Consider the following 13259-nt stretch of genomic DNA (forward strand, 5'->3'; position numbering starts at 1 on the left):
TAGCTCTCATGGTTTTTTATAAATTACTTGTAAAAAATATCGTGCAAATCCATGTTAATGGCATTCTAATATTAGTGGCTTAGTTTTTTTTTTAAGTTCATTGAAGGACCAGTGTAACCTACATCCAAGTTGTTTTATTTTTTTGTGGAAAAAAAATTAAAAATGTCTTATTTAATAATAAAACAATTTGTAATTTGTAATTTTTTGTTTTTTTTTTAATGAAAAATTGAATATTTTAAGACCACATTATTCTAACAATTTTTTCATATTTTTAAGAGCATATTAAATAAATACATATTTTAAGGTTTTTTAGAGCATGAATTCCCTAAGTCTAACTAGTCTCGAGTGAGTTTACATAATATATCCTTGAATATTTATATATATATATATATATTACATCGGAAGAGCTTAAACTTGCCCGCATCTAGCCATAATATAATATAGTTTAGGTACCATATTTATATACAAAAAAATAATACATTTTGAATGTATAATGTATTTATTAGTATATACATAATATACTATATTATATATTATAATACTCATTACACATCTATCTATATTACATATTTATACTTTTTTCTACACAACGACTTTTTTAAAAACAAACAATTATTACGTTATAGTTTCGATTTAGGCGTATAAATTATTTTGACCTCCCCCCCCCCCCGCTCTTAAATGCTTTCAAATTACGCCATACAATGATCATTTAATATGAATAAATAAATATAATACATGACCATGTGTACGCGTTATCGCACTAGGTACGCATCAACACTTTGTTCAAATTGAATTCGATCATTAATTTTTGATAACGTACTATATGTTAACAGGCGCCTATAGTGTACCTCGCCGGTCCCGCTAAATTACCACGCTAGATGGTATCCGGCGGGCGGACGGCAAAACGCCGGCAAATAATTACGCGTCGCAGTAAAATACATATAAAATGATTTGAGTGAACACACGTCCGTCGATCTTCGTCCGACTTTTAGAACCTGTCGTCTGTATTCAGACCCCATTAGATGTTTGACGTTCGATACAGAATATAATATAGTAATGAATTAAACGCGCGCAGTGCGCATAATAATATGAAATATGTATAGTTATATGTTATATGTATTATAATATGATTTCAGTAATAGTTTCGGCGAAACCAGTCTGGTAGTTTTCGATGTTATGCTATATAGTAGGACTAGGAGTGTATATAATATATTATATTATATTAGTATTGTTTTCGAACAAACTTCGTAAGACAAACATCAAGAAATTTATTTTATTATATGTCTACGCATGTGTCCATAATATTATAGTATAGTGCCTCACACACACGCTTGTATGTGGTTTACGAATATTGTTTGAACTGATGGGCGATAATAATTCGGGGTCGGTAGGGTCATTTCCTGTAAAAGGCAGTTTTAAAAATTTCTTATCGACTATTAATCATGTTAAATATAATATCCAGAACAACACTGATCATTAAAACGTTAAACAAATACTGATTGTCGTTCGTTACTGTCCGTTAAATTACCGCTATAACGACGTCTATCGGCTAACTATATATGTAAAAAAATACAACTGTTAATTATCTATCACTCGTTATACCTGGGTAATTTTTTTTCCAGTGTATTCAGACTTACCTACAAAAAAAACCTATGTTGTAATAACATAATAATATGATATAGAATACAATACTAATATATAATCCTTTTATATCAAACCATCTTATGATCCAATTTATTTAATTGAATTCAGACTTTTTATAAATTGAAAAAAAAAATGCGTAGATTATATACACTTAGCCATTTAAGTATGTATAGAATAATAATACAAACTTAGATACAATTGAGATCCTATTGTGTTATATGCGTGCACATTACAGAAAGTAATACATTTAACTTTATCATCGTGTATAGAAATATTATAACGCTTATGGGTTTATGTATTTTTTTTGCGTTAGAACTTCCATACTATGGGTGTCTTTATTTTCGTTTAGAAATTTAAAAATTATGTAGCCGACTACCACCCATGTTTAGTGTGAGGACTTGTCAAACCCCAAAACAGCGGGCTTAATACGTTGGCTTATTATAATAATATAAAGGCGAGGTCCGAGAAATCTAGAGTGGCCGACTACGGTCCGCACGAGAAGACGGCGCCAGTTCTTATTTTTTTTTTCTATTCGTGTCGGTTGTATGTGAGGGTTAGTATAGAGTGAGACGTAGTATGCCTCGCCTATAACACATTATATTAAAGACGTAGATTGGAAGGGTATGGGGGGAAGGAATGTCTCTCGTTTATTATCTGTATAGCATTTAAGTTATACAATAAACGATACCGCATGGGGGCCAAGCATTATTGTGAAAACATGTCTTTACTGCATACTGCAGTATGTAATCCTCGTGTAACAGTATAATACAAAGGAACAAATAACACGAAGAAAAAATTTAAAAAGGACATATTGTGAGTGTGAAACGTGACGGATACTATACGTCTTATAATATAGTCTTAGTCCGCATGCCGGTTTATAATCCAAGTCTTTATTAACAGGTACATTCGATAAATATTGAATTTATCATGATATTATAATATAATATATATGCGGGTTTTTTCTTTTTCGATTATATCCATCCGATCGATCGACCTTTATTGAAAATCAGACGTGGAATCAAAATATATTTTTTTTTGTCTGCACACCCTCTTTTTGTACCCACGACCTAGGCGTATGTATAACATGTAACTGTATTTATGTATATATGTGCGCGCGTGCGCGCGTGTGACTCTGTGTGTGTGTGTACCATTGTGTTTATACTTTATATCGATCGGTGTTGGCAGCAGCAGCCTACATTTATTCATGCAGGAGAAAAAATAACTGCGTACTGCGTAGTGGGTTAGTATATACAGGGGTCGGAAACCTGTGGCTCCTTAGCACGAAATCTGTGATTCTTTGGAAAATACATTTAAATAACGAAACTATATTATGTTATTTTTTTATCTTAACTAATAATAACTGAACTAGTGTGAATCGTTGAATAAAATACCGCGTTGAACAAAATCATTGTCGGACATAATTTATTCTTCGTAGTCCGTTAAAATTAAATGCCCAAAATTAGTTATAATTTTTATCGATAGACGATAATTAAAAAAAATTAGAGCATTAGAATAAGCAAAATATTTTGAAAATTAAATCATGTAAAGAAAATGCCAATCTAAATAACTGATAAAATTTTCAAGTATCTACTTTTTGAATAATAACAAATATTAAAAACCGTTTAAGGATAAATTCGTTATCGTTGGTACTCAATTTAATACAAATTTAAAATTCAAACGCACTTAAAATTTCCAATAATGATGTTTCGAGTTTTCTCTATAACTACTTGAAGGAAAACTATATGGAAAATTAGTATTGAATGTTTTAACCTAAGATATTAACACAAAAAATTTTATAATTTTTATAATTTTATAATTTTCACGATTTTGACATATTTTGTAAAAATGTGATCTATATAAACGCTTATAAAAAAAATTGTGACTAACGATTTTTGATTTATTTTAATTACAATAAAAACAATTCATAAGGAACCTTATATTGAATTTGCAAAATGGCATCTCATAAATTTGGTCTTGTAAAATATAATGCTATTAAAACAATATAATCATCAGATTGAAAATCATTCATATTACGCATAAACTTATAACGTACTAATTGTACTCGAGCACGGCATAATACATCAACAATTGTGTAGATTTTACCATTAGTATAGGTATAAAAAAAATAATATTTTCTATAAAACGTCTAATATGCATTCATAGAAGTTCTACATTAAGGGCAAAGGTGATTTATAAACACAGTTTTCGAAATCTAATGTAAACGTATTTTGTTTAAATAAATATACGTATATAGCATATTATGTATAACATTTTACTTTTTTTATTGATTTATAATAAAAATTTTCATGTAACTGAATACAACTGATAAATACCTAATACCTAATCGATTTAATAAAACAAAAAGTAATTTATTATAAATTGATAAGACTAAAAGATATATTATAATAAGTTAGGCAAGATTGTTCATATGACACAACGAAAAACCAAATAAAAAGATAATGTTCTCTTTCAATGCTAAAGGTTAAATTAAGTACGAACCATTAATCAACTACTCAATATTCTACGAGCGTTACAGGAAAGATGCGTTTACACTCATGCCTACACAATATTATATACATTTACTCTTTACTACGTCAAATTAGAATAACGCAAAACCGTTATTACTAATTGTAAAATTAGGAGAATCTATTTGACTCTTGTTTTTAATATTTGAATATTGATTTATAAATTATAATTAAATTGAAAGGTAAGAATATCATCTAAAGTTCCACACGCTTTATGGTATTTAAATTATGAAATATTTTTCGAGAAATTAAAAGTTTTAAATTTTACCAAAAAAAGTTTTTGTGTTATATACGTTGTAGTTAGACGAAGATAACAGTAAGTACTACACAACGTATATGATAACGAAATGACAAGTAAGCAAATAATATTCATGGTGAAATAAGAACATTTCCATTTACAATACCGACTAGAACAATTTTTACAAAAAGGCAATTTTAACTAAATAGTTGTATAATGAAAAAAATGGTATTTTATTTGGAAAATTAATCGGTTTCTTTTCAGTTTTATAATACCATATGTAGCGAAAAAATGGTGAAAATTAACAGATCACTTATTAAAATACATGGTAAAATAACAATGCAGTAATCATAAAAAAATGTTGAACCTTATTTTTGAAAGTAGTGCAAGAGTAAGCTTTATTCAAGATTAAATTGCTGGCAGATGTGTTAACTTCTATAGAATGTTATTATTTATTATCATTTATCATAAATAGTTTTCATTCAAATAATATTGTACGGCTGTACCATACTAGGTATATAGTATATACTATATTCATTTTAACTGTTTACACTCCAAGACCCAACCAGCAACATAAATTAGTTTGTTTATCATGTTTGTATAAACATTAAAATATACGTATACCTACCTAATTATTGACAGTACAGACGTATAGTTAACCTCAGAATAGACCTTACAATAAACCGTACAAACAGTTTTTAATTTTTAGTTACACCGTGTTTCTATAATACTTTCTAATACCTAGATAGATATCTAATGAGAATAATGTATAAAATAAAATGACGATAGAGTATAAAACACTGTTTCACAGACAATATAATATCTCCTCGTCCAAACAAAAAATACGATCATTTTTCAAAATAACGCCTAAACGGTTGTTTCGTCGAAGGCAAAAGTGTAAGAAGCCTTTTTTCGCGTGTAATCGATCGCCACACACACACACACACACACACACTCCTGCCAAACTTTACGACAGATTAGATTATAGCGACGGCGTTAAATAATGTGATATTCTGTAGACTCGTCACTCTGCACAATAATTCACTTCTCTGGGCCCTTTACCAGTAATAATGTTAATGATCACGCTCTAAAACGTACCTTTATCTTTATAATTTTAATGGCCGTCTGTTATAGAACACGACACTGTATTATAATACACGGTCGAATAAATTTGAATTGAATGTACCTAAAACCTTTATCGTACAATCATTATATAAAAAAAAAAATTTACAAAAAATAAACCTAAAATATATTGAACATTATTCCCTTATTACAAAAGTTTTCTTTTAAAGTAAAATCTATAATTATAAGTATACACTATACATACAGCATACATTTTTTACTATTGTATCGTGAATTATAAAAAAGTAGGTAAGTGGGTACCGTTTTGCTGTACATTAGGTAACGTGTGGATCACTATTGTATATTATAGGAGTGTTCAATTTGAATCCAATGATAATTATCATTGTAATTGTATACGAAAAACGATTCTGAACGAAGATGATTTGTCAGCCTAAGATATAATTTCCAGTGGTTCGTGAAAAAGGTGGTTTATGTTTTAATGGCCTGTATACACCAAAATTTAAGTTATTTTATAATTATTGTAAGCTAAACTTATGAAAAATCTTAAATTAAATTTTCAACTCTTAGCTACTAATGCAAAAATTTTTATAAATTATACCTACAAAATAATTTGCAAATATTCATGATTTTGACGAATTTTTGTCAATATTTAAACTTCAAATGCTTATAAAAAAAAATTGTGCCTATATATTCTTATAATTTTCAAGTATTTTTATTGGGCCAAAAAAATTTTATCGACATTTCCAAAAAAAATTTTCGGAAAAATTGAAAATTCCAGTTGTTTATAAATAGCTCAAAAAAAGTCAAAATATTTTGAAAATTAAAATTAATTAAAGAAAATGCCAATCTAAACAACTGGAGAAATTTTCAAGTATTTACGACTTATATTTTTTGAATAATAACAAATATTTAAAACCGTTTGAGAATAAATCGTTATCGTTACGATATTTCGTAAAAATTTAAAATTCAAACACACTTAAAAGTTTTCTTATAATGACACTTCGAGTTTTCTCTATAGATACTTGAAGGAAAACTTATGAAAAACTTTAGTGTTGTATTTTTAATCCTTAGTTATTAACACAAATAATTTTATGATTTTTCAACTTCAAAATTACTTGCAAATTTTCGCGTTTTCGACAGATTTCGTAAAAATTTGAACTATAAACGCTTATGAAAAAAAATTGTGACTAACTATTTTTAATTTTTTTTAGCTACAATAAGAACAACTCATAAGGAACCTTGTATTAAATTTTAAAGTTTTTTTGGTCATCCAACATTTTTTATCGACATTTAAAAAAAAATACTCATAAAAATCTAAAATTTCTGTGATAAATAAATAACTCAAAAAAAGTCAAAATATTTTGAAAATTTAGCCACGTATTAATAACAGTTTGCAACAAGTTTGCTTTTTCAGTAAATAAAAAATATATGTAAATACATGAATACATGATTATCTTTCTTTTAATTAAATCATAACTTACAGTAATTAAGACATTAGGTATACTTGTCTTAGACAATAAATTTCCATAATTAATTCTTAATTCTTACTTAAAAATAATAATAATTTGAAATTTAAAAAATAATAAATATTAAGTACCTTATTGAAATGATATTATTTTATACAAGTTTATTTAGTACACAATAGTATACAGACAATATCGGTTACTTATTAATTTATTTTTGAACTATATTTTGATGCAATTTTGTTTGTCCGACCATGCTAAAAACAATAAAAACACAAAAACGAGACATTGTTTTAACATTATATACATATAGGATATTTCATAGTTATATTTTTAAGTAAATTTTTTGAAAATCAATACCAAAGTACAACAACAATTATATGATAATCGATGAAATGATAACTGTATTTATAGTATAGGTAGGTATACTTAAGGTTGTCATAAAAGTTTAAGTATAGTAACCGGGACATTAACAAAAATAATTTTAACAACTTTTTTTTAATTTTTTTAACTTGAAAATGTAGAAAATAATGTAATATATTATACACTTTCTTTTTTGCATTGTTGACTACTCGTAAATTGTAAGACTAGTCACTGGTTATACGTCATACGAAACTTTTTATTGTCTTTATTTGTATGTCAACACTCACTAAACGTATACTGTGAAAGTACTGAAAGTTAACAAACGCCGGAAAAATATTTCCATGTTATGAAAAAAAAAAATTTGTAAAAATTCACAATATTTATCAAAATCATTAATAAATATCTTCAATTATTGGTAACTGTCTATACTCACTGCTAGGCGGCCATACATCTCAACGTAAAATATATAGATAGGTATTATACAACGTGAATAACCAATAACTACTCGTATTTATCTACTCTTTTATTAGTTTTATTACAAAATAATGTATTAGCTATCCGCGCATGTATATTTTTAAGTAGATCATTATCCACTAGAGCGCGTTCTGCCAAACAGGTTTCACTAATACCTCAGCGAGCAAGAACGCGTTCGTTCGAAATTCGTTCAGAGTGAATTCTTACTGCTTTGTTAGATTCAGTCGTTTCAGGCGTTTTCAGCAAGGCACACGTCAAGGTACCAAGCAGTTTGTTGCATTCCATTAGTTGGTGGTAAGTACGAGATTTTTTGTATTTTAATTATTTTGGAGATATTATTTCTCATAAAACATTATAGAAGTTCCATTCAAATAAAATTTATTTAATTATTTAATTTAATTTTGTATGTGAGTGCAATTACGATATTATTGATTTACAGATCTTTAATCTTTGTTATGTTAAACTTTGAAAAATATATATAGCCTATATAGGTATATTATTTAATATTTTAACATTTATATGAATTATTTTATATATTTTTATGCATTACATTGTACTTATATTTTATTTTATCTATATCATACTTTTATTTATTTTGTATTATACTTTGTATAGATAATACATTTCATTTCGTAAAAAAATTAAAAAATCTTTTCATATTTGATGCATTATCATTTAAATACTAAATGAGCTTTAAATTCAAAGCATGAATAGTACCAATAAGACTTATACTATTATTACTATTTATGCTTTGAATGGCATTGATACTATACTCTTAGTATACTATAAGCCATAACATACAATATAATATAAAATATTATGTTGCATGCTTACCTAATGTAATTGAAATTATTAAAAACTAAATAGTTCAACAAAGTATGAGCATGATTACTTTTCATTTTTTTCTTTTTTTTAATTACTTATCTTTCTTGGTATATTTATTAAACAGCTTGGTAATTAAGTTGTTAAATTAGGTTATAAAAAACAGAAGGTATAACTTATATTATTATACATTTATATAGAATGTAGTTTATTAAATTATTATAATATATATTATATAATAATATACTCAGTGTAGGAACTTTCATAGGTACTTACCTTTTTTTTTACCGTGTAAGAACTTACATATTATTCTATCGTGTATAGGAACTAACATATTATGTATTTTTTTCACCTATTAAGTCTTGTCCAGGAACATTCACTCGTTTTGAAGGCACCACCTATGTAACCTAACTATTCTAGAACATCGAGTCAGTTAAGTCATTAAATGACTACCTATAATTAATTACAATATTGATTTGGTATAATGTATGAGTAATATAATACATAGTTATAGGTGTCAGTAATTATATCCTTTGAAAAAAATATTTTAATAAAGTAGATATACTTATAATTGTATTATTATAACTTATTATAATAAGCAAAACAAAGTAGTTTTTTTTTAGAAAAAAAAGCAATATTTAACTTAAGGATAGGTTAAGACATAGCACATAGGTAACCAAATTGAATAATATACCTACATTCAATAATTTAAAATATTATTAGATGTGAAATAGTGACAAATTGTGGTAGAAATCTTTCAATTTATGTTGAAAAATTATAGTTACCTACTTACCTATGTGTTTAATAAAAATGTATATAACAATATTTTATAGTTTAGTTTTTAAAAATATGTCTAATTTAATTTACTTATTAAAACATAAATCTGTTATGTGTAACTGCTTATGTACCTACCACTTTAATTATTAATTTTTTTTCTTAGTAAATAGGTAATAGTTAATTATTATAGTACATTTATGTATGTATCTCTTATATTTTAGATACATAATTGTTTCTTACATAAATAGTAAATAAAATACCTATAACAATAAAAATACCTATAACAGAAAATACTTTATGTTTTTATAGTTGTTGATAAAACAAAATTAAGACGATTACATCAAAAATATAATTACCTATATAATAAGTTACAATTAAAATATTTATGCATTTATTTTGTGTTCTATTATATTATTACAGATAAAGTGTTAATTTATTGAATTTGCTCAAAGAATAAACAAAGCATTCAACATGCTACGTTTCTTGTGCAAACCTCATATAATTACTGCACGGAATTTGACCGTCCAAACTCTATCTAGAAGTATGGCTGGTCAAGCACCGCAGAAAATGGAAGATTACTTTAAAGATAAAAAAATCATAGTTACTGGATCTTGTGCTGGTTAGTCAAACAATTAAATAATTATTTATTAATAATTAATTTTATATTATCATATAATACGATTAATACGAAGTGTTTAACGTTGAACACTGTTAAGTGTTAATCACATTTAACACGGATGTATCTATATTATTTATATAACAGGGGCGGCCAAACAGTCGATCTCGGACAATTTTAGAATTTAGAATTTATTTTAAGGGCCACGCGCTCTATATGTTTCTCAATAATTATAGTTATTCAATAATAAAAAAAAATTTATGGAAGTCGATCTTCAAAAGTTAAGTATGTTTTTAGTAGATCGTGACCAAAAAAAGTTTGGCCACCCCTGATATATAATATACGTGTACATGATATTATAATACTTATGCGTGCAGTTTAATGCTCGAATATTTTTCTTAGTATAATATCAACATTAATGTATTAGTAGGTAGGTACTGTTTGAGCGTTTGATGGGTCATGTGTACCTTACATTTTTTTTTTTTTTAACTATTTTATGTTTTGAAAGTTTTGATCTAAGCAATTTGATATTGTACCTATAAATATTGAAAATTTACTTTTAGGTAGGGAAGTTTAGATGAGTTCCCTAGCGTATGCGCTGTCAGGATATTTGTTAGAGAGATGCATAATACTTATACGCTATTTTTTTTTAAAAATATTTTCTAATCACAAATTCCATACTAATATAGGTACCTATATTAGGTTAGGTTAATATAAATAATATAAATAATAATATATTACTAATATGGCTACATTGAGTTAAGTAACAAAATATTAATTTTTTTACTTTCATAATAGCCAATAGGTATATTACAGTTGAAGACCTAAAAATAAATATAATATCAATTAATTAATTTTTTTTAATTTATGAGTACTTATATTACATATAATTGTTGTATATATAAACACTATTATTTTTGTTTTATATAAAATATTATGATTAAGTAGGTGTATTGTGATAATACTATATTATGTATTAATATAACCTTTAAATTAAATTTTTCACTATAGGACCTACATAATCATCATCACGTTATTAGATTAAAAACACCATATATTCTATTATTAGTTAAAATTTCGTTTACATTCCAAAACTTCAATGTATTGTTTAATCACCAGTAACTCATTCGGAAGTGTTTATCAGAAAGTATAGATTTAAAATGTACCTACCTATAATGTTTACATTTAAAATTAATTATAGGTACTAATACCACAATATTGAATATAAAATATAAAATATATATATATAGCCGTGTAGGTACTGTTTAAATATAATTTAGTTTTTTTTCATTTAAATATGTATACCTACTCTGCTTGTATTTTTTAATGCTTCAAATATAATGCAATATAATATAATATCAGTTCTTTTTTTTACTTTTACTGTCACCAGTTTGTGTTACTACAATTTAATTTTAAATTACTTATTAATGAACATAATTTGTTGTAGGTAATAGGAATTGGGAATTAAATGGTTTATCATTAAATATAAAGTATTATGTTCGTTAATTCAACATTTTTTAAGCCTATTACAGTAGGTATAGAAGTTCAAATCGACAACAAATTAAAATTTTCACAACATCCTAAATTCACTCGTAAAATAACAATTTACTATCAAATAATTTAAGATTTTTGTTATAGTTAAAAATTATTACTATTGTTATATAATTAATTTAATGACATCCGTCACTTTGTCGTGCAATATTAATTGTACAGTTAAGTACTGAAAACAGTGGCTGAAAACTTACAGGTGTCGTAGCCATGGGCTATGGTTAGGTTTATGTTTAGCATATTGTATAATGTTTAACTTATCTATGTATTCTTACAATTTTTGAATCACTGTAAGACTAACTAATGAGGAATCTTGTACCTATAAAATTTTCAAGTTTGACTCTGCGTTCCAACAATTTTTTATCGATATTTATAAAAAAAAAAAAAAATTAAACAACAACGAATATTTCAAATGTCTATAAATTGCATTAAAATAAGCAAAATATTTTGGAAATTAAATCATGTAAAGAAAATGCCAATCTAAATAACTGATGAAATTTACAAGTATCTATGCTTTATACTTTTTGAATTATAACAATTAACAAGTATTTAAAATCGTTTCAGGATAAATCGTTACTTATCATTACGCGACTTCGTAAAAATTTAAAATTTAGACACTCTTAAAATTTTTTCCTATAATGAAGCTTCGAGCTTTCTTTATTGTTATTTGAAGGAAAACCAAGTGTTGAATTTTTTAAGCTTTTAGAGTTAGTCTTAAAGTGATTCAAAAATTGTAAGAATACATAGGCACAATTTTTTTTTATTAGTGTTTGAACTGTTTGAAGTTCAAATATTGAGAAAAATTCGTCAAAATCATATATATACAAATTATTTATTATAGTCAATTTGTTTTAAAAACAGTGGATGTTGATTATTATATAAAAAATAATAAAACAGGAATTTACTATTTTTTTTTTTAGGTATGGGTGAAAAAATCACAGAGAGATTATTAGATTTGGGAGCATTTGTCTATGCAGTGGTAGAGAAAGAAGAGGGCGCTGCTAAAGCATTACCAAGAACCAAACAAATATTTTGCGATGTTTCAAATTGGGAGGATACGTATAAGAAAATGTATGACATCGGTCCAGTACATGGTTTGGTCAATAACGCTGGTGTAGCTGTTATAGAATCATTTTTTGATGTCACCGAAAATGGTTGGAATAAGTAAGTACCTACCTATTATCTTAGTTTTCTCTCGTATAGATATTATAATATTACCATGGATATAGGTACTATAATAATTAGTGATATAGATTATATAACATGAAAATTGATTATTTATTTCGTATAGGTAGATAAGATTTTCATAAAGTTAGACTTATTTTTCGTCCTAAATACGTGTTTTATTTTTCGCTGAGTTTATACTCCTAAAAATAAAAATAAAAAAATTCTGAAATAGGTATTAGAAATTAACTGATCCGGCAGAACAACGCATTTATATTTTGGTGGAAATATCGTGCGCAGTACGAAACACCGTGTAAAAGATGACTGTGTAGTGGACGTGTAATTGTGTGTACACTGTACAGTGTACATCCCAAAGGTGCAACAGAAATAACACAATCGTGATTTATAATAACGGACGATTTTATTTTCCTTTCTCAATTTCCGAGAATAGAAGACGCGCGGGCTACGATAAATACAATATATTATATTATTATTATACACACCATCATAGCGTCGTCATGGTATGTTCACCGACCCTTATT

The 13259-nt window shown here is 26.3% G+C and overlaps 1 protein-coding gene across 4 annotated transcripts in view; it reads left to right on the forward strand.

The window, feature by feature from the left end:
- Positions 1-7999: 7999 nt before the first annotated feature.
- The window catches only part of LOC114131462 (L-xylulose reductase-like), a 39009-nt gene continuing 33749 nt past the window's right edge, over positions 8000-13259 (forward strand). For all 4 annotated transcript variants that reach the window (XM_050205522.1, XM_050205519.1, XM_050205520.1 and 1 more), the window contains exons 1-3: positions 8000-8084; positions 9810-10008; positions 12474-12717. In XM_050205522.1, coding sequence (XP_050061479.1) covers positions 9861-10008; positions 12474-12717 — 392 coding nt within the window. In that variant the 5' untranslated portion in view covers positions 8000-8084; positions 9810-9860. The remainder of the gene's footprint in view (positions 8085-9809; positions 10009-12473; positions 12718-13259) is intronic.

The sequence above is a fragment of the Aphis gossypii genome, chromosome X, assembly GCF_020184175.1.
Source record: "Aphis gossypii isolate Hap1 chromosome X, ASM2018417v2, whole genome shotgun sequence".
Taxonomy (NCBI): domain Eukaryota; kingdom Metazoa; phylum Arthropoda; class Insecta; order Hemiptera; family Aphididae; genus Aphis; species Aphis gossypii.